The 19,619-nt window shown below is 48.9% G+C and overlaps 1 protein-coding gene across 4 annotated transcripts in view; it reads left to right on the top strand.

Moving 5' to 3' along the window:
• HK1 (hexokinase 1) overlaps positions 1-19,619 on the top strand; it is a 127,856-nt gene that overhangs the window by 60,312 nt on the left and 47,925 nt on the right. For all 4 annotated transcript variants that reach the window (XM_009214783.4, XM_017962979.3, XM_003903845.3 and 1 more), the window contains one exon: positions 10,205-10,367. In XM_009214783.4, the coding sequence (XP_009213047.1) occupies positions 10,205-10,367 (163 nt within the window). The remainder of the gene's footprint in view (positions 1-10,204; positions 10,368-19,619) is intronic.

Consider the following 19,619-nt stretch of genomic DNA (forward strand, 5'->3'; position numbering starts at 1 on the left):
ACATAGTGATACCCTGTCTCTACTTAAAATACAAAAATTAGCTGGGTGTGGTGGCGTGCGCCTGTAGTCCCAGCTACTCAGGAGGTTGAGGCAGGAGAATCGCTTGAACCCAGGAGGCGGAGCTTGCAGTGAGCTGAGATTGGGCCACTGCACTCCAGCCTGGTGACAGAGCGAGACTCTGTCTCAAAAAAGAAAAAATGGGGATCCCATTTTCCTCATTATTTGTTGTACGTAAACAGAGTTCATTGAAACAGAACCAACAGTTTACACATGCTGAGAGACACTATGAACCTGAGAGAAGAGACCGGGCAAGGCTGTGTCCCCAGGATGAGGTTTTTGAGTGCCTGAGGGATGGTTTTGGCTTTGGTGATGATCTCACACAGACCTGTCACTGAGGAGCCCTGCAGTGGAATTGATTATCCCAGACACAGTTCCTCTGGTAGCTTGCAGGTGACTCAGCTTGAATAAGGGAGTGGGAATTCTGATTATCTTTAGGCCCCTCTGTTCTTCTGGGCCCCAGCCATGCAGTGGTGAAGTGGTGAGGGGAAGGCAGGGGTTAGAAGTGCTTGGAACTCTACCTTAGAGGAAAGCCTGAAGTGAGAGGCCGCTGCCGGGGAAGAAGGGCTGGGCCATTCGGGGAAGTCTCGGGGCCTTATCTGAGCCAGCAAACCCTCTGAGACCTCCCTAGGCTAGTGTCACTGGAGGCCTCCCGCCCAGCACAGGAGCCACCCAGCCTGGCCCAGGAGCCACCACGCGGTGCCTCCTAGAGCTCCTGGGCACACAAAGAGCCCAGAGGGCATGGCTCCTGTACCTCTGGCACTCACGGTCTAGCTGGTGGCGTGGACCATGCATGTGTCCCTGCAACGCCCAGGAAAGATACACACCACGAAGTGTCTCCCGGGCAGGTCGACTCCTACATAGTGAACACCTAAGGCCGAGGGGATGCTGAGGAGAGGAGTGGACGGTGTGGGATGGGGTAGATCATGGCATGTGCTCCTGACAAGGTGAGTTGGGAGGTGAGCTTTGGGAGGAAGAAGGAACTGGGGATGGAGAGGCCCAGGAGGCAGACTGGACAGGGCTTTGCAAGGAAGGACCTTTGAGGTGATGAGCCACTGTCAGGGTGCTGGGTGTTAGTGGTTGCTTTAGGGACCCCACTAGATCAGGGCTGCCTCCCCTCGTGGCCAACTCCCTCCCTGCTCAGAGACCGGCTGCCAAGCACAGAACAGAAACTAGGTTCCCGGCCGCCACCCGCAGTACTGAGGTGGGGCTGGGCCGCCGCAGAAACCATGTGCAGGCAGGAAGAGGAGTCCGGGGCTGCTGGGTGGGCACAGACCATGGTGTGGGCCCAGGGTCTCAGCTTGCTATGGCTGTTGAACTTCCTTCCCAGACTGTGTGAAAGGGGAAGGAGCAGATCGGACAGCTTGTTGTGGCTCTGATCCCAGCTGGAGGGGAGAAGTGGCCTCCTGGAGGTCACACTGGAGTGGCGTGCTTTCTGTAAGGCCGGACAGCCATGCTGTTCTGGAGTGGCTGGAGCTGTGGTGGTGATACCCCCTGTAGTATCGCATCTCCCTCTCCAGGAAGCTCCTGACCCTGGCTCTCCCTGGACTGAGAGGATAGAGCACAGGACCAGGAATCAGGGAGCTTGCGGTCCACACGAGTCTCTGCAAGTATGTCACTCTGGCCAGTTGAGGAACCTCCTGGCCCCTCATTCTTGCCCAGGGCATTGGAAGTGATGGTACCTGTTCTGCTTCTGCAGACAGGATGCTGTAAGGACCAACAGGTAAAAGCACTGTGCAAAGTAGAGAGGCCTTTATAGGTCAAAGTCATAGGAACACACCCACGTGACAGATGGGAAGACTGAGGTGCCCATAGGATGGCAGAGCCAGAAGTCAAATGCAGGTGTCTACATGGCCCCGACTGTGCCCTGTCATTGGACCGGGAGGGGTCCTGAGGAAGTCTTTAGTACCACTCTGCTAGTTTGAGTCTTAGAGAGTGTCTGCAGGCAATAGGAAGCGGGAAGTAGGTTTTTAAAGAAAAAAGTGTTTATAATATAATTCCATTTTTGTAAAACAAAAAGAACCATCCATCTCTGTATGTATGAGTGTTTGTTTAGGGAGGAAGACAGTCCTAGTACATAAAACTCCATTAGCAGGGATATCTCTGGGGAGACTGGGGAAAGAATTAATAATTTTTACTTTTATGCATTTATATGATGTTGGAATATATTTTACAATAAGTATATATTACTGTTACTGCTTTTTATTTTTTTTTTGAGATGGAGTTTTGCTCTTGTTGCCTAGGCTGAAGTGCAGTGGCGCGATCTTGGCTCACTGCAACCTCCGCCTCCTGGATTCAAGCGATTCTCTTGCCTCAGCCTCCCAAGTAGCTGGGGTTACAGGCGCCCGCCACCATGCCCGGCTAATTTTGTATTTTTAGTAGAGACGGGGTTTCTCCATGTTGATCAGGCTGGTCTTGAACTTCTGATCTCAGGTGATCCACCCGCCTTGGTCTCCCAAAGTGCGGGGATTACAGGCGTGAGCCACTGCACCTGGCCTGTTATTGTTTCTTTAAAAAAAAAATGAAACAGTGCAAATGTTTCAGAGCAGTTTTGTCAGAGTTTTTCATTTGCCATTTTTTCAGGCATATTGCCTCCCAGCTTTAGTTTTCTACTAATGGGTCAATAGCATTTGTGATAGATGCATTTTTTTTTTTTTTTTGGAGACGAAGTCTCGCCTTGTTGCCCAGGCTGAAGTGCAGTGGCGCAATCTCAGCTCACTGCAACCTTTGCCTCTGGAGTTCAGGTGATTCTCCTGCCTCAGCTTCCTGAGTAGCTGGGATTACAGGCATCTGCCACCACGCTCGGCTAATTTTTTTTGTATTTTTAGTAGAGTTGGGTTTCACCATGTTGGCCAGGCTGGTCTTGAACTCCTGACCTCTCAGGTGATCCACCCACCTCAGCCTCCCAAAGTGCTGGGATTACGAGCGTGAGCCACCGTGCCCAGCCAGTAGATGCATTTTTCAGGCATTGAGATGAAAGGAGTTAGGGGTACAGGAAATGACACTTGATGCTTACTTTGTTTCTGGCACATTAAAATCCTCCCCATAACCCTCTGAAGTGGAGGATTTATTATCTCCATCTTAAAAGTGAGACTCAGAATGCTGGGCGCGGTGGCTCACACCTGTAATCCCAGCACTTTGGGAGGCCGAGGCGAGCAGATCGTGAGGTCAGGGATCAAGACCATCCTGGCTAACATGGTGAAACCCCGTCTCTATTAAAAATACAAAAAATATAGCCAAGTGTGGTGGCGGGCGCCTGTAGTCCCAGCTACTCGGGAGGCTGAGGCAGGAGAATGGTGTGAACCCGGGAGATGGAGCTTGCAGTGAGCCAAGAGAGCGCCACCGCACTCCAGCCTGGGCGACTGAGCCAGACTCCGTCACCAAAAAAAAAAAAAAAAAAAAAAAAAAAGTGAGACTAAGTGAGACTCAGAGAGATTAAGTAACTTGTCCAAAGTAACACAGCTAATAAATAGGATTTGAACCCAGCTGTCTGTCCACAGCCCTGTGTTCTTTCTACCACGTGAGGAAAATGGAAATGCTTAAGGTGAAGCCCCAAGTGGGAGGTTGTGAGCCCTGGAATCTAGACCCAGCTGCCATTTATAAACTCCTCAACTTAGCTTGAATCATGGGTCTGTTTCCTCTCCTAGATAATGGAGATAATGATGTCTTTCCTGCCTACTTCACTGGGCTGTAGTGACAAGAGAAAGGGAACTAGCATTAAAGCACCTGCTTCCTGCCTGGCACTTAGCATCCACAAGCTCATTTCACTTCTTTCTACACAGTTTAAATGGGATAATGTATGTGAAGGTTCTGTGTCTGAAGGGCCAGTGCACATGTGAGCCATTGCTAATCATGATGTTAACAAGCACCCAGGGCTCATTCTCTCTGAGTCAGTGTCCTTAGCAAAGGGAAGTGAATTCTGATGTTGAAATCTCTGTCCTCCCCTAAGCTAACATCTTTCTTAACCCTTCAGGGTGCATGCCATGATTTCTTTTTGTAAGTGGAGCGCCTCTCTTGGAAAGTTCATTTTAAAGGCCCGTGTCAGCAGCTTCAGTCACGCCTGCTGTTCTCCATCATTCTCGATCCTCGCAGGAGGGTGGATGAGAGAGGGAGTGAAATTTTCCATGGCTTTGCCCCCTTCCACGGGGTGGGGTGAAAATGGCTGGGATGGTTACCAGTGGTTACTGGTGCCCCCTGCCACGACTGGCCTGTTCACTTGGGCATGCCCAGTCTTGAGTTTGTTTTTTGTGCATGTTCTGTTGGGAGCAGGAGCTGGGGCTGGGGTCGGGCACAGAAATGTGTGTGAGTTGAGTGCAGTGCCAGGCCATTGAGTTCTTTCCTTGGCTGGAGGGCTTTGAGCCAGGGAAGCTTGGCGAGGCTGTGTGCTCTCTGCTGATGACATGTCCTCCTGCTCTGCGGGGGTCCAACTTTGGGAGCCGCTGAGAGCTTCAGGGCCCCCTGGGTCCACAAGAAGGAGAATCCAGGACCAGTGTCTGGACAGTGTTTGAGCAGGAGCGCCTGCCCTGTGCAGCCAGCCTGGCTACCCTCATAGGAAGGGCTCTTCCCTCTGGGCAGTGGTGGAGAGGCCCTGGAGGCTGGATGCGGGTTCTCGGCAGCCTCAGGCAAGAGTCTGAGGGACCCCACTGGGTGTCTGATGTCTGGTCTCTGGGACCAGGTGCCTTCCCATTTCCATCCCAGCCTGACCAGAGTCCCACGCACTCATGTCAGGCACCATGTTTGGGAGTGAGCATGTGAGGGCCTGGGTTCCTGTCACGACTCCTGGGAACCTCTGTCTTCTGATAGACATCCACAGACCCAGGCTTGTAGTGGAAGCAGCCGGAAGAGGTGCTGTGCGGTGTCCTCCCCATCCCCCAAATGGAGGGTGGGTGTTCTTCTGGCCCTGACATTTGACCGGAGCAGTAAAGCAGTGGTGATTTGGAGGCAGCACCTAAGAGAAGGGGACAGGATTATAGAGGTGTATGTGTGTGTGAGTATGCGTATGAGTACGTGTGTGTATGTGAGTGTGTGAGAGAGTGTGTGTGTGAGAGTGTGTGTGTAGAGAGGGGAAGAGGGGAAAAGGAAGGAGGAGAGAAAAGATCTGGAGATGCTGTGGAGAGGAGGACAGAAATAGAAAAGTTGAAAGGCCACAGACTTTGGCCAAATCCCCAAAGAGCAAGAGTCAGCCTTTCTTCCTGGGTTTCTGGCAGAGATCTGGAGCAAATGGGCAGGAGTGATTTCTCCGATGCCCTTTCTTCCTCCCTCTCTCCTTCTACCCACTGCCCATTCCCAGACTCTTTCCGACGGAGACAGGAGTGGTCCAGTGGAGTGCCAGGAGGGGCTAGTCTGAACGAGGAAGATACGTTTTGCTCAGTGAGGTGCTGGGTTCTCTGGGCCCCTGGAAGTTTTCTGCAGGTGTCTCTTGACATGTGCTTTTCTCCAGTGCCTCTAGGCCACCTAAAGGCCCACAGTCCAGAGGGGCATGTCTGCTGAGTCCTGCACCAGGTGCCTGCCTGACTGGGCAGTGTGCCAGGTACCAGGGAGCTGACTTCTCCCTTGGCAGCCCAGCCCCAGGCCTAGGGTCTTTGCTGGTTCAGTGGCCCCTTCTGATCTCCTGAGGACCAGTGGAAAGAAAGGGCTTCCCTTCACTGTCCTCATTCATGTAAGATCCAGGAGGCCCTGGTTTCAGTTCCAGCCTTGCCTCAACTGTACCCCCCTTTTGGCCCCAGTATTCATGTCTCTTCTGAGAGGGGTTGTACCCCATGATGACTCATGAACCTGAACGAAAGGAGGAAAACCCTTCCTCCATAGCAGCTTGAGGACGAGGCCGTCCTCTGTGTCTGCAGCCTGATTTTTGATTTGAGCTTCTAAGCTTTGTTTGGGTTCAGCTTGATTGTCCTGAAACGTTGGGGTTTTTGGATCAGTGTCTGTGTGCTGAGCTGCACCTGGAGTTAGAAGGCAGGATAGCTGTGGAGTTATGGAGAGCTGCCTTTTCAAGAAGCTTCTGCTTGTCCAGCTGGAAAACCCCAACAGCTCTACTAGGATCTGCCTTCTGCAGAGGCAGGGGACCAGCCTTCCTTAAGGGGCAGGGATGATTGTATGGAGGAGCCTTAGACTTGCAGGTATAAAACCTCACTCCCCCAGCTGTGTGCTTTGAACTAATCACTTAGCTTCTTGGACCCTCAGTTTCTGTGTCTGTAAAATGGGGATTAAGAACATCTTCCTGACAGTTTTGAAGGTTAAATGACATACTGGATCTTGATACACTGATATACTGTAAACCACAAGAGAATTATATAGTATTATTCCAGGACCCAGCATTTTTTGAATTCGTTCTTTGTGTCGAGCAACTGGGTGAGTTCCAAAGGTCTATTCAATATGTTTTCTTTCCCTGGGGAACTCACACAGTATCATAGGAGATGGACAGCTCCTATGTGGATAATCATGATGTGTGGGGAATGTGGTCGTTGGGGCATGTCCAAAATGCTGGAGTAGCAATGTGCCTTTTTAAAAATTAAAATTAAAAAAATTTTTTTGAGACGGAGTCTTGCTGCATTGCCCAGGCTGGAGTGCAATGGCGTGATCTTGTCTCACTGCAATCTCCTCCACCTCCTGGGTTCGAGCTATTCTCCTATCTCAGTCTCCTGAGTAGCTGGGATTACAGGCCTGCCCCACCATGCCCAGCTAATTTTTGTATTTTTGGTAGAGACCAGGTTTTACCACATTGGCCAGGCTGGTCTTGAACTCCTGACCTCAAGTAATCCACTCGCCTCGGCCTCTCAAAGTTCTGGGGTTACAGGCGTTAGCCACTGCTCCCGGCCTAAAATTAAAATTAAAAAATATTTTAGAGGTGCGATCTCACTATGTTGCTCAGGCTGGTCTTGATCTTTTGGATCTAAGCAATTCTCCTGCCTCGGCCTCCCAAAGTGCCAGGATACAGGCGTGAGCCACTGTGCCAGCTAGAAATGTGGCTTTTATTGTATGATCTTGCACTTGCTCCCCCATTCTCCACACAGCAGACACACAACTCTCATCATAGTTGTAATCAGTAAAGCTGTCCCAAGGCTCACTGTGCTGTGGGATCCCGCTTGTATTTGTTTATGTGGCTCATCAGGCCCTGTGTGGTTGAGCTCTGGCCAGTCTTCCCAGGCACACCGTCTGCTCGTTCATCACAAAACCACCCTCCCTCCCCTTTGGCCTTCACACATGCCCTTGCTTGTGCCTGGGAATGCTCTCCAACTTCGCCTCTCCAGGAAGCCGTCTCTTCCATGCTTGCACCATGGCTGTCTCTCCCCGCAGACCCAGGGCACTATGATGGCAAGGACTGGTGATGAGTGCCGCCAACCAGAGTAGGGCATGGCTTGTCTCTCCTCCCAAGGGCCATGTTTCTGGCCATTTTCTTTTTCCTTTAAAACATATATATATATGTTTTTTTAATATATATATGTTTTATATATATAAAGAGCCTTCTGTGTGCAAGGCTCCATATATATATATATATTTTTTTATTTTTTTTGATACTGGATCTCACTTTGTCACCCAAGCTGGGGTGCAGTGGCACGATCATAGCGCCCTGCAACCTCTGCTTCCCCAGCTCAAGCAATCCTCCTGCCTCAGTCTCCTGAGTAGCTGGGACTACAGGGGCGTATCACCACACCTGGCTAATTTTTGTATTTTGTTAGTGATGAGATTTCGCCATGTTGCCCAGGCTAGTCTCGAACTCTTGGCCTCAGGCAATCTGCCTGCCTTAGCCTCCCAAAGTGTTGGGATTATAGGCGTGAGCCACTGCTCCTGGCCAATTGTTAATTTTTTTTTTTTTTAGAGACAGTCTCACTCTGTCACTTAGGCTGCAGTGCAGTGGTGCAATCATGGCTCAGTGCAGCCTCAACCTCTTGGGCCCAAGTGATCCTCTTGCCTCAGCCTCCTGAGTAGCTGAGACTACAGGTGTGCATCACCACGCTGGGCTAATTTTTATTTTTTGTAGAGACGGGGTTGTTGCCCAGGCTAGTCTCAAACTCCTGGGCTCAAATGATCCTCCTGCCTTGGCCCTGCAAAGTTCTGGGATTACAGGTGTCAGCCTCCATGTCCGGCCTCTTCTGGCAATTTCTATTCTGGCTCTTGGTGGTTTCTGATTGCCCGTCTTTGAGCTGCTTTATTGTAAAGGGAAAAAGGTGGTAGGGCTAGTGGTTAGGAGTTGGGGCAAGGATCATCCTTGGGCGCAGAGAGTGTTGGCAGACACTTTGGGAGGCCTAGATGGGTGGATCACTTCAGGTCAGGAGTTTGAGACCAGCCTGACCAACATGGTGAAACCCTGTCTCTACTAAAAATACAAAAATTAGCACACCTGTAATCCCAGCCACTCAGGAGGCTGAGGCAGGAGAATCACTTGAACCCGGGAGGTGGAGGTTACAGTGAGCCAAGATTGTGCCACTGCATTCCAGCCTGGGTGACAGAGAGAGACTATGTCAAAAAAAAAAAAAAAAAAAAAAAAAAAAACCCGAAAAACAAACAAACAAACAAACAAACAAAACACCACTGTTAAGGTATTTTCAGCCTCGTGGGGCTGTAAATCTGTCTCCCTATCCACTGGGAGCCTTCTGTGTGCAAGGCTCCATGTGAGGCACTGGGGAGGTCAAGGTGACACGCATGGAAAGCAGAGATCCAGGCCAGACCCTGCCTCCGGGTCAGTGCTGAAAGAGGGGTGATATCCAGCGTGAGGGACTTGGACATCTTCAGGAGGAAGTGACAGTTGATTTGAACTTTGAAGGTTAGGTGAGCTGGGAAGAAAAGGAAGGGCATTTCAGGTAGAGGTGACAGCAGAAGGAGGAGAGCCTGGAGCACCTACCAGGAATGGTAGAGGTGGTTTGGCCGGAGTTCAGAGAGCACAGAGCCACACCTGCAGAGGGTAGGTGCCTTGGCATTGAGGAGGCATTGCCAGGCTTTGGGCAGAGGCATGACTTGATTAGACTGCACTTTAAGAGGCTAATGCTACAGTGTGTAGAAGATGGGTTGGAAGGGAGAGACTGAAGACAAACTGTTACAGTGGATGATCATCAGCAATCCAGGCACACAGAGCAGCAGAAAGAGTGGATGGTGAAACACAAGGACCTTCCTCGGTGAACTCCACAGGGACAGTGCCATCAGGACAGGTGTCTAGCCCAATGCTAGGCACCTAGCTGGTGCCCAGTGAATACTTTTTGGGAGAATAAATGCGAAGATACCATGAAGGATGAACAACTAGTGATAGCCAGTGACAACCCAGGGTGCCTGAGGTTAGGAGCTGGGCAGCTTGAGGAGAACGGGGAACCCAGGAAGAGGAACAGGTTGGGTCAGGCCTGGTGAAGGATGGGAGTAGCCTGACTCGGAGGTACAGGGCCCATGGCCTGGCTCACAGGCCTAGCACATGTGTATGGGAGCCCAGGGGCTGTCTCCATACACTGAGGCTGGATTTAAGGTTTCTGCACTCTGGGCCTGCCACCATGTGTTCTCAGAAGAGTCCTAGCCCTTTGGCCACCATTTCTACCTTTCTAGAAGTCTTGCCCATGGATACCTACCAGTACTACTGTCTCATATTAATAATAATAACTGATGTTTATTGAGCACTTACGGTGTTCCAAGTGCTTCTTACTCATTTGAACTTATCCTATATGTTAGGTCCTATCTATCATCTCAGTTTTTCAGTTGAGGAAACTGAAATTCACACAGCTATTAAGCTGTGGGGCTATCATTGAACCTAGTTGGCTGGCTCCAGAGCCCTTGTTCGTAGCCTCTCTGTCATTCCCATCCCAGCGAGAGTGAGCCAGCCAGATCTCATTGAGGGAAGGAGGCTTGAGGTGTTCCTGATACTGGAGGAAACCTGCCTCCATCAAGTACTTGGGGGTTGAAGAGCAGCTTCCATGTCATATTTGAGGTTTGGAAAGGATCTTAGAGATATTGGGTTCATTTTACAAGCCAGGAACTAGGGCTCAGAGCATTTGCAAACCTGCTCTAGGTGACATGGTTGATGGCAGTTGAATGACCTTCCACCATGCAATGTGCCAGCGTGCGTGTTCCCGTGCCTGTGGGAGCTGGCTGTCTCAGTGGGTGGGTGCCTCACCCTGCCCTGTCCTCCCCCTCGACCTCACTCTCCTTCCTTCTCATTCTCCTCCAGATTGACAAGTATCTCTATGCCATGCGGCTGTCCGATGAAACTCTCATAGATATCATGACTCGCTTCAAGAAGGAAATGAAGAATGGCCTCTCCCGGGATTTTAATCCAACAGCCACAGTCAAGATGTTGCCAACATTCGTAAGATCCATTCCCGATGGCTCTGGTAAGTCTCTCACCCAGAGATTGAACCCTGAGGGCTAAATGTTCTGTGAAATCTTCCTTCGAACTTCATTTGTTCATACATTTGCTCATTCATTCATTCACCATTCCATCAGTCTGCTCTCCCATCCATCCATCCATCCATCCATCCATCCATCCATCCATCCACCCATCCATCCATCCATCCAATATGTGTCTACTGAGTATCTACCATATGCCAGGCACTGGGGATACCATGGTTGGACAAGGCTGACCTGCTCTCATTGACTTTACTGTCTAGTGGCTTGTGATACTTTAGAAAGTGTAGTGTTTATGGGTCTTGCAGATGCTGTGTGGGTTGCTTTTATGTCTTCAGAACATGAAGAACTCCAGAACAAATGAAGGGTTCATTTTAGGGAAATCTCTCCATCAGGGAATCAAAGCTTCCCTCTCTTCTTACCCCAGATAATAGCAATCCTAATGGACAGGTGGGTCTCAGACTTAGAGGGATTCCAGTCCCCCTTTGGACAGATTTCACAGATACAGAATTGAGGCAGCCCCCAAAACAAAGAAATACAAAGGGGAGGTAGAATTGAAAGAAAAATTTTATCCTTTCATTCTGCATCCTGTGGCTCATAGCCTGCAGTGGGGTGCTGGGGGAGGGCTTCCTGAAGATTGTCTGTTTCTCCTCCCCAGAGGAGTGGCATCAGCCACTGCACCTGGCTGAGTGGAGACTGGGAGGCTGCAGTCTGGCCTGTTCAGTGGAAGCTGTTCTCCCTGGTGGACCTGCAGTTACTAGTTTGTGGAGGTGAATGCTGTGCTTGCTCCATTGTGGCGCCCTCACAGGAATCCCCTGTTAGCTGTGTTCTGTGCTCTAGGGTGGGGCTTACCTGCTCTAGGCAGCAGAGGGAGGGAGAGCAGGAGGAAGTCAGGTTGTGAGTACACGCCCAATGAGTACAGGCCTTCACACACCCCAGAGATTTCTTCCCCGCCCTGGAGGCTCTTATTTAAACAAGTGATTTGGGGCATCTTGTATGCAGCCTGCAAAATGGACGCCAGGAAGCTGCAGCTGTTGCAGCTGACGTTCTTGAAAGATGGGCAAGTGGGAGTAGACTGGTTGCAGCAGGAAAAGACCTCTGCTGTCTGCCTGCAGTCATCTGAATGAGATTTGGGCACTGATAAAGAGGCCGTGTGCTGTTCACTGTGGCCGTGGGTGGGGTCTACTTCATGCTCACATATTAGCATGTGTATCTCTGATGTAAGCCTACTCCACCTCCACCCTTTTGTTTAGGTGTTGATTACTAGCACCTACTTTTAGCTTTTTAAGAACTACTGAAGAGATTCTGGTCATCAGAGTAAACAGACTGTGGTCTACCCTGGGTGTATTCTCTTGTCTCTGGCCGGAGAAGAAAGAACTTTATATATAGTTAACTCTTGCTTTTTCTCAGACATGGATGTCACCTATAGCCAGGAGCATTGGAACCTTTCCAGGATGAGGAGAGCTCTGTGGCACAGGCATGACTCTAACTGCTTCCAGCTGAGAGAAGAGGAAAATGGCGGGGGGAGGGGAGGGGGTATAGGCAGCGCCCAGGAGAGCACCTGCTTTGGCTTTGCTTGGGAGAGCTCAGAAGGATATCTGATCCCTGGGAGGCACCTGGCCCTGCATGACTGGCTCAGAGCAGACACAGGGGAGGAGACGCTTCGCCTCCTGCCCATTGAGCCCTGCTCTCAAGCCAGCTCGAGTCCCAGGGACCTATGTCAGCAGGGGTGCTCTCCCTCTCTCCTTCGCAAACTGTTTCCAGGATTGAGGGTCTCAAAGTGTGATCCAAGTGCAATAGAAATCCAGCCGTTTGCCATATTGGCTACTCCTCCAAATAAGGCTCAGAACTCATACTCATTTGTGAAATTTATTTTTCACCTCCTTTTAGAGATTCATATAAATGGCACCCCCCCCATTCCAAATATTTATGGGTGGGTTCAGTTCATGTGCCCCAGAGCCCACACTTTGCTTGGAATGGTTCCTACAGCACCGCAAAGACATAGCTGTTGATGCTAAGGACTTGGATCCTCGACCCCCAGTCCACTCCCTGCCCCTTCGTGTCGTGCCGGGCTTCCGGGCTTCCGGGCTTCCGGGCTTTCGGGCTTCCGGGCTTCCGTCTTCACCTCCCCCTCCCTCTGGGCTCCTTTATCATCCAAGAATCAGGAGATCCCTGGAGTAATCAGAATTTGGGCCCTCCTAATAGTAAATCCATAGTGCTGTTCCCTTTTCAAAATGTTAATCACTGCTTCAACTATAGTAATTAGTGACAGAATTAGTGGCAATCCCAAACCACGGAGGGATAAATTGGTGCTCACCGTGGTAGAGAAATGCCTAAGTGCTGATGTGATTTCCAAGGCAGAGGGAGGAAACAAGCTTTCCTTTCTCACTGACCTCGACCCTGGTTGACTAGACACAGAGTTTCGGAACTCAACTGACTTTCCAGAAGCATTTCTGAAGACATATCTGATACATACATTCTGATACCTATCAGCCCATTTTTAATTAGTTTTTTTCTCTTTTGGACATTTTTTTATGGCCAGGTGAGTTTTTTTGTTTTTGATATTTTGTAGAGATAGGGTTTTGCCATGTTGCCCAGACTGGTCTCGAACTCCTAGGCTCAGGCGATCCTCCCACCTCCCAAAGTGCTGGGATTACAGGCGTGAACCACTACACCTGGCTTGTTTTTATTTTTATTTTTCAGTTGCTCTTCAGTAATCTGTACATCATTAAAAATCCCCAGAAACCTAAAGTGGCTTTTTGCTGCTGCATATCATTTCTGAGATAGTGGATGAATGAATAATAAAGAAGGAAACTATTGAAGCCTTTTAACACTGGTGATTTGGCTAAATAGAATTCCCTCTTCAAAGCTACTGTAGGGAGCAAGGGAAAACATCCCCTTTGCCTTCTGAATGTTGGCTGAAAAATCAGCTCACAAAAGGCAGATTAATAGGAGAAAGGGCATGCACATTTGTTAACATGCATGTGGGAGAATCACAGACTGATTACCCAAGTATCCTGGTGGGGCCCAGATACTTACATTTCCTCTTTTTTTTTTTTTTTTTTTGAGACGGAGTCTTGCTCTGTTGCCCAGGCTGGAGTGCAGTGGCACGATCTCGGCTCACTACAAGCTCTGCCTCCCAGGTTCAAGTGATCCTCCTGCCTCAGTCCTCCTAAGTAGCTGGGATTATAGGCACCTGCCACCATGCCCGGCTAATTTTTGTATTTTTAGTAGAGATGGGGTTTTGCCATGTTGGCCAGGCTGGTCTCGAACTCCTGACCTCAGGTGATCCACCCACCTCAGCCACCCAAAATACTGGGATTACAAGTGTGAGCCACCGTGACCAGTCACATTTTCTCTTTTCAGAGGGGAGGCAGGAGACAGGGAACAGTAAATGATTACTAAGGAGAATGAAGGCATCAGGGAACAGAGATTAACCAGTACCGGTTCTCTTTGGAATTGAATAAGAGACAGATTTTTTTTTTCTTTTTTTGAGACAGTCTCGCTCTGTCGCCCAGGCTGCAGTGTAGTGGCATGATCTCGGCTTACTGCACCATCCGCCTCCTGGATTCAAACAATTCTCCTGCTTCAACTTCCTAAGTAGCTGGGATTACAGGCACGCACCACCACGCCAGGCTAATTTTTGTATTTTTAGTAGAGACGAGGTCTCACCATATTGGTCAGGCTGGTCTCAAACTCCTGACCTTGTGATCTGCCCGTCTTGGCCCCTTAAAGTGCTGGGATTACAGGCGTGAGCCACCACGCCTGGTTTAAAAACGTCCATTCAGGTGTGGTCAGATGCTTCAGTCTTCTTTTCTGCAATAGATAATGAGATAACAGGGAGGATAAGGATAAAGTTCTCCTTGGAGGGTCTGTGTGGTCTTTATGTAGATAGGAGACAAGCATTTTCCAGCATCTGTTGATCTTTAAGGGCCTTTAGTTCAAAATACTTGGAAGCCATATTTTGGGGTGAAATATTGGTTTCCCTCACTACCCAGTCTCTTGGGAATTGCTTTCCCTCTGTGCCCAGCCTCCCGCATTCGCGAAGTGTCCTGTTTTTCTCCTTTTCTCATTTATACCTAAGGATATTGTAAGCACTAATTAGAAAGCTTTTGGAGGCTAAATAGGAATCGATATTTCTTGGTTTTGGCTTCATTGTTCCTAGCACAGTCTTTACCCAAAAGAGAAGTTTTTATCCAAAGGAGAAGTAAAAAAAAAATATTTTCTGGAAGCTTGGATGTGCCATTATCTTTTTTCACGCAAAACAGAGCCATTTACAGTGTAGTCACGGTTATTTTGGGACCCTAAATATTCATACTACTGTTTTCCAGTCAACGGAAGGAAAATATTTACCTTCTCTTCTTGCAGCATTTGGGTGGTCTCAGTTTTCTTATATGGAAAGATTGCTGGGTTATCTCAAATATTCTCTCCATCTGTGAAACCTCCTGAGTGTCTCGTGTTCTCGTCAGGTTTTTGAAGAAGATGTGGAGTTCCCATCATGCAGCTGGATTGTAGATGGGCAGGAATGCCTGTGTATCTCATGTACAGAATTAATTCATTGAGGCTGGGCACGGTGGCTCATGCCTGTAATCCCAGCACTTCGGGAGGCTGAGGCAGGCGGATCATCTGAGGTCAGGAGTTTGAGACTGGCCTGGCCAATATGGCGAAGCCCTGTCTCTACTAAAAATATAAAAATTAGCTGGGCGTGGTGGCCGGTGCTTGTAATCCCAGCTACCTGGGAGGCTGAGGCACGTGAATCACTTGAACCTGGGAGGCGGAGTTGCAGTGAGCCAGAGCCGAGATCACGCCACTGCACTCCAGCCTGGGCAACAGAGACTCTGTCTCAAAAAAAAAAAAAAAAAAAAAAAGAATCAATTCATTAAGCTGGACTCAGGCAGGCATTTCCTGCAGGCAGAGTTTTTGCTTGCCCTGTATTCCAGCACAGGCTGGTACTTGAGACACATCTGTCCTGTGTTTGTTTTCCATTATTTGCTGGTAATAATGGCTGTCATTAGAAAGTGGAGAATTGCCAGTAGCCCTTCGGATGTTTTGTTTAATGACCGTTCTCTGGAGCGGTTCTCCCGGCTTCAGTGGAAATGGGAAATGTGAGGAAAGGTCACAAGTAGGAGGCCCCAGTAGCAGGAAGGAAGGTTTGAGACCAAAGATTGAAAGAGGAAGTTGGGAGAACACCTATTACTGTAGAAAGAGGCTGAGCTTATAGCCAAAGAGAAAGGGAAATAAAAATCTAGAACACTGAATCAGTCTCTGGGTGTGCCACTCCCAAACTGTGTGACCTTAGAGAAGCCATTTAACTTCCGAGCCTCCATTTCCTCATGTGTAAAATGGCCACGGTAATCCCCGCCCTGCCTGCCTCACCAGGCTATCATCAGGATCAAATGAGAGTCTTTGGAAACTGCAAACCACCATGAGTTACGGTGGGTCATCATCATCCTCATCCATCTTATGATATAATAACTGGCTTTGTAAGAATTCCTTGGAAAAATCCCAACCAATGGAGCCAGTCCAAGGAACCCACCCAGCAGGCCTGAATGTGTAAGCCGAGCCCCTGCAGGAAGGATGCAGAGTTTTTCAGGATTCGCTGGCATCTCTGTGATGTTACAGGGGAAGGAGGCAGAGAAAAGGGGCAAGCCAAGGCAGGCTGTCTCACCCCCACCCCTGAGCTAGCCACACAAAATGTGGGGGAGACGACGGCAGGCTACAGCTCCAGTCCCTCAGCAAGGCGGTGACTGGACACGACAGCTCTGAATCAAGGAGCCAACCCGAGGTAAAAGGGACTGATAGGGCCCTTTTGTTATGGAGGGCACGTGGGTATTTGGGGGATTCATTTCCTGACAAAGAATATTGAACTTGGAAACCTTCTGGTTGTAGCTGAAAGAAATCTAACTCAAATTTGTTCAAGAAAAAAAGAGAATTCTAGTTTCCTCTAACTGGGAAGTCTCACTGTGAGTTGACTTCTGTATCTAGGGATTCATCTGTCTCTTACTAGTTCAGTCAGCTCCTTTCCTGTGTGTTGGCTTCCTTCATAGGCCATCTCTCCTCTTACAGGGGTGGGGCCGACCCCTGCAGCCCTAGGCTGAGCCCTCCCCTTATAGCCAGCGATCTCCGTGCAACGAGCAGGCCTTGCTCCCCGTGGGACCTGGGATGGTCTTGGAGAGGGCTGTGATTGGCTGACTTGGGTCATGTGCCCATGCTGAACCAATCACGATGGACAAGATGGGTGACTTGGGACACCCCTGGAGCCCATGCCTGGATCACACATTGGTACCCCTGGAGCTAGAGTGGGGTTATACATTATGGCTTCGGATTCAAATGCTGACTCTGCCACTTACTGGTTGTGTGTTTGGACAAGGTATCTAATCCCTCTTTACCTTTACTTGCTCATCTGTAGAGTGGGCGTCATGACAGTACTGACTTCATAGGGTTGCGAGGATTGAAAGTAAAAGGATACGTGTAAGCACTTAGTGATTGGTACAGAAAGACTCAGTGAATGTTAGCTGATGGACGGTCAAATAAAATGTTTCTGATATTCTAGTGACTCACTCACCTGTGAGGAGCCACTTCATACTGAATTCAATTTTTTCAATTTTTTTTGAGACAAAATCTTGCTCTGTTACCCAGGCTGGAGTGCAGTGGCACGATCTCGGCTCACTACAACCTCCGCTTCCTGGGTTCAAGCGATTCTCCCGCCTCAGCCTCCTGAGTAGCTGGGATTACAGGCGCCTGCCACTACGTGTATTTTTAGTAGAGACAGAGTTTCTCCATGTTAGCCAGGCTGGTCTCAAACTCCTGACCTCAAGCGATCCATCCGCCTCAGCCTCCCAAAGTGCTAGGATTACGGGCATGATCCACCGCGCCCGGCCGAATTCAATTTTTTAACCTAGTGGTGGTGTAAAGTACTATTGGAGTTAGGACTCCAATGGGAACCCAAAGAAAATTCTATATTGATTTGAACAATGCCACAAAGTCAGGGTCAGAATTTCCACCACATCTATGATACCTGCTTCCCAGCATTCTCCCTTGTTCTCTCTCTTTCCTTTGGACCACAAATAATTTAAAACCAGTGGCTTCATAAAAAGGAATGAGGTTCATAAAAAGGAATGAGGTACTGATCCAGGCTACAGCATGGATGAGCCTCGAAAACCTTATGCCGGGTGGAAGAAGCCAGACACCAAGGACCTAATATTGTGTGATTCCATTTATATGAAATGTCTGGAATAGGAGCATCTGTAGATCAGAAAGTACATCATTAGTGGTTGCTGGGAGATAGAGAGGTTGGGAGGAAATGGTGAATGGTTGTTAATGGGTGTGGAATTTCTTTTGGGGTGATGAAAATTTTCTAAAATTAGATAGTGGTGATGGTTGCACAACTCTGTAAATATGCTGAAAACCGCTGAATTTTTCACTTTAAAATGGGTAGAAATTGCATGCTGTGTTAATTATATCTCAGTAAAACTGTTATTAAAAAAAAACAACCAACTGATACGTGAAATAGTAAGAAGTATACATGTTGGTCTCTGCCCCTAGTCTCTAGCATTTAGCTTCTAAAACCCTTGTAATTTCCTGAGTGATAGAGGTGCTAGGAGAATCTTTGATCCTGGTCCTGACGCAGAGCTCCTAAATCCCTTGGAATTTCCTGGGTGATAGGAGAGTGTCTTTTGTCCCTTGGTGGGCCCCTGGATAGCCTCAGGATGGGGGTGGTTGCCAGGGAAACCAACCATGTGATCAGAGGGTTGCTGTCAACCCCAACCCCCATGCCGCCTCCAGGGAGGGAGAGAGCCTGAAAATAGAGCGAACAAACCAATGGTCGATGATTTAATCAATCACAACTCTGTAATGGTGCTTCTACAGAAACCTGAAACAGGCCAGGTATGATGGCTCACGCCTGTAATCCCAGCATTTTGGGAGGCCCAGGCGGGTGGATCGCTTGAGCCTAAGAGTTTGAGACTAGCTTGGGCAACATGGTGAAACCCTGTCACTACACAAAATACAAAAAAGTTAGCCAGGTGTGGTGGCACATGCTGGTAGTTCCAGCTACTCGGGAGGTTGAGGTGGGAGGATCGCTTGAGCTCTGGAGGTTGAGGCTGCAGTAAGCTGTGATCATGCAACTGCACTGCACTCCAGCCTGGGTGAAAGAGTGAGACCCTGTCTCAAAGAACAAACAAACAAACAAACAAAACCAAAAAAAAAAAAAAAAAAAAAAGCAAAAAGAAAAAAACCTAAAATGACTGAGTTCTGGTAGCTTCTGGCTAGCTGAACACATGGAGGTTCCTGGGTGCCACATCTGGAGAGGGCATGGAAGCTCCTGCCCTTTCTCCCATGCCCCTCCCTGTGCATCTCTTCCATCCAGTTCTTCATCTGTATTTATTGTAATATCCTTTATAGTAAATATGTAAATGTAAGTGGAGTGTTTTTCTGGGTCTGTGAGCTGCTCTAGCAAACTAATGGAACCCAAGAAGGGGGTTGTAGAAACCCCGATTTATAGTGGTGAGCCAGAAGCACAGGCCACAACCTATGCTTGTGACTGGTGTCTGAATTTGCGGGGGAGGGCAGCCTCGGGTGAACGAGCCCTCAACCTGTGGGATATGATGCTGTCTCCAGGTAGCTAGTGAAAGAATTGAATTGAATTAGAGAGCATGGAGCTGGTGTTCACTGGAGAATTCACTGCAGAATTACTTGCTTGGTGTGTGGGGAAAAACCCACATGCATCCAGGGTCTCAGGTGTGTTCTGTGTTGTGGTGAGTAGAGAAAAGGAAAAACATACTCTGGTTTTTCCTCTGTGTGTATCTCACATGATGGCATAACTGCTTTGTGCTTAATAAACAGCAAGCAGGGGTGCTGCGTTAGTCCGTTTTCATACTGTTACAAAGAACTGCCTAAGACTGGGTAATTTATAAAGGAAAGAAGTTTAGTTGACTCACAGTTCAGCATGGTTGGGGAGGCCTCAGGAAACTTACAGTCATGGTGGAAGGAGAAAATGCATCTTCCTCACAGGTGACAGGAAGGAGAAGTGCTGAGCGAAGGGGGAAGAGCTCTTTGTAAAACCATAAGATCTCGTGAGAACCCACTCATTATCACGAGAACAGCATGGGGAAACCACATCCATGATTCAGTTACCTTCACCTGGTCTCTTTCTTGATATGTGGGCATTATGGGGGTTACAACTCAAGATGAGATTTGGGTGGGGACACAAAGCCTAACCATTCAAGGTGCCTTGAATG

The sequence above is a fragment of the Papio anubis genome, chromosome 11 (assembly GCF_008728515.1).
Source record: "Papio anubis isolate 15944 chromosome 11, Panubis1.0, whole genome shotgun sequence".
Lineage (NCBI taxonomy): Eukaryota > Metazoa > Chordata > Mammalia > Primates > Cercopithecidae > Papio > Papio anubis.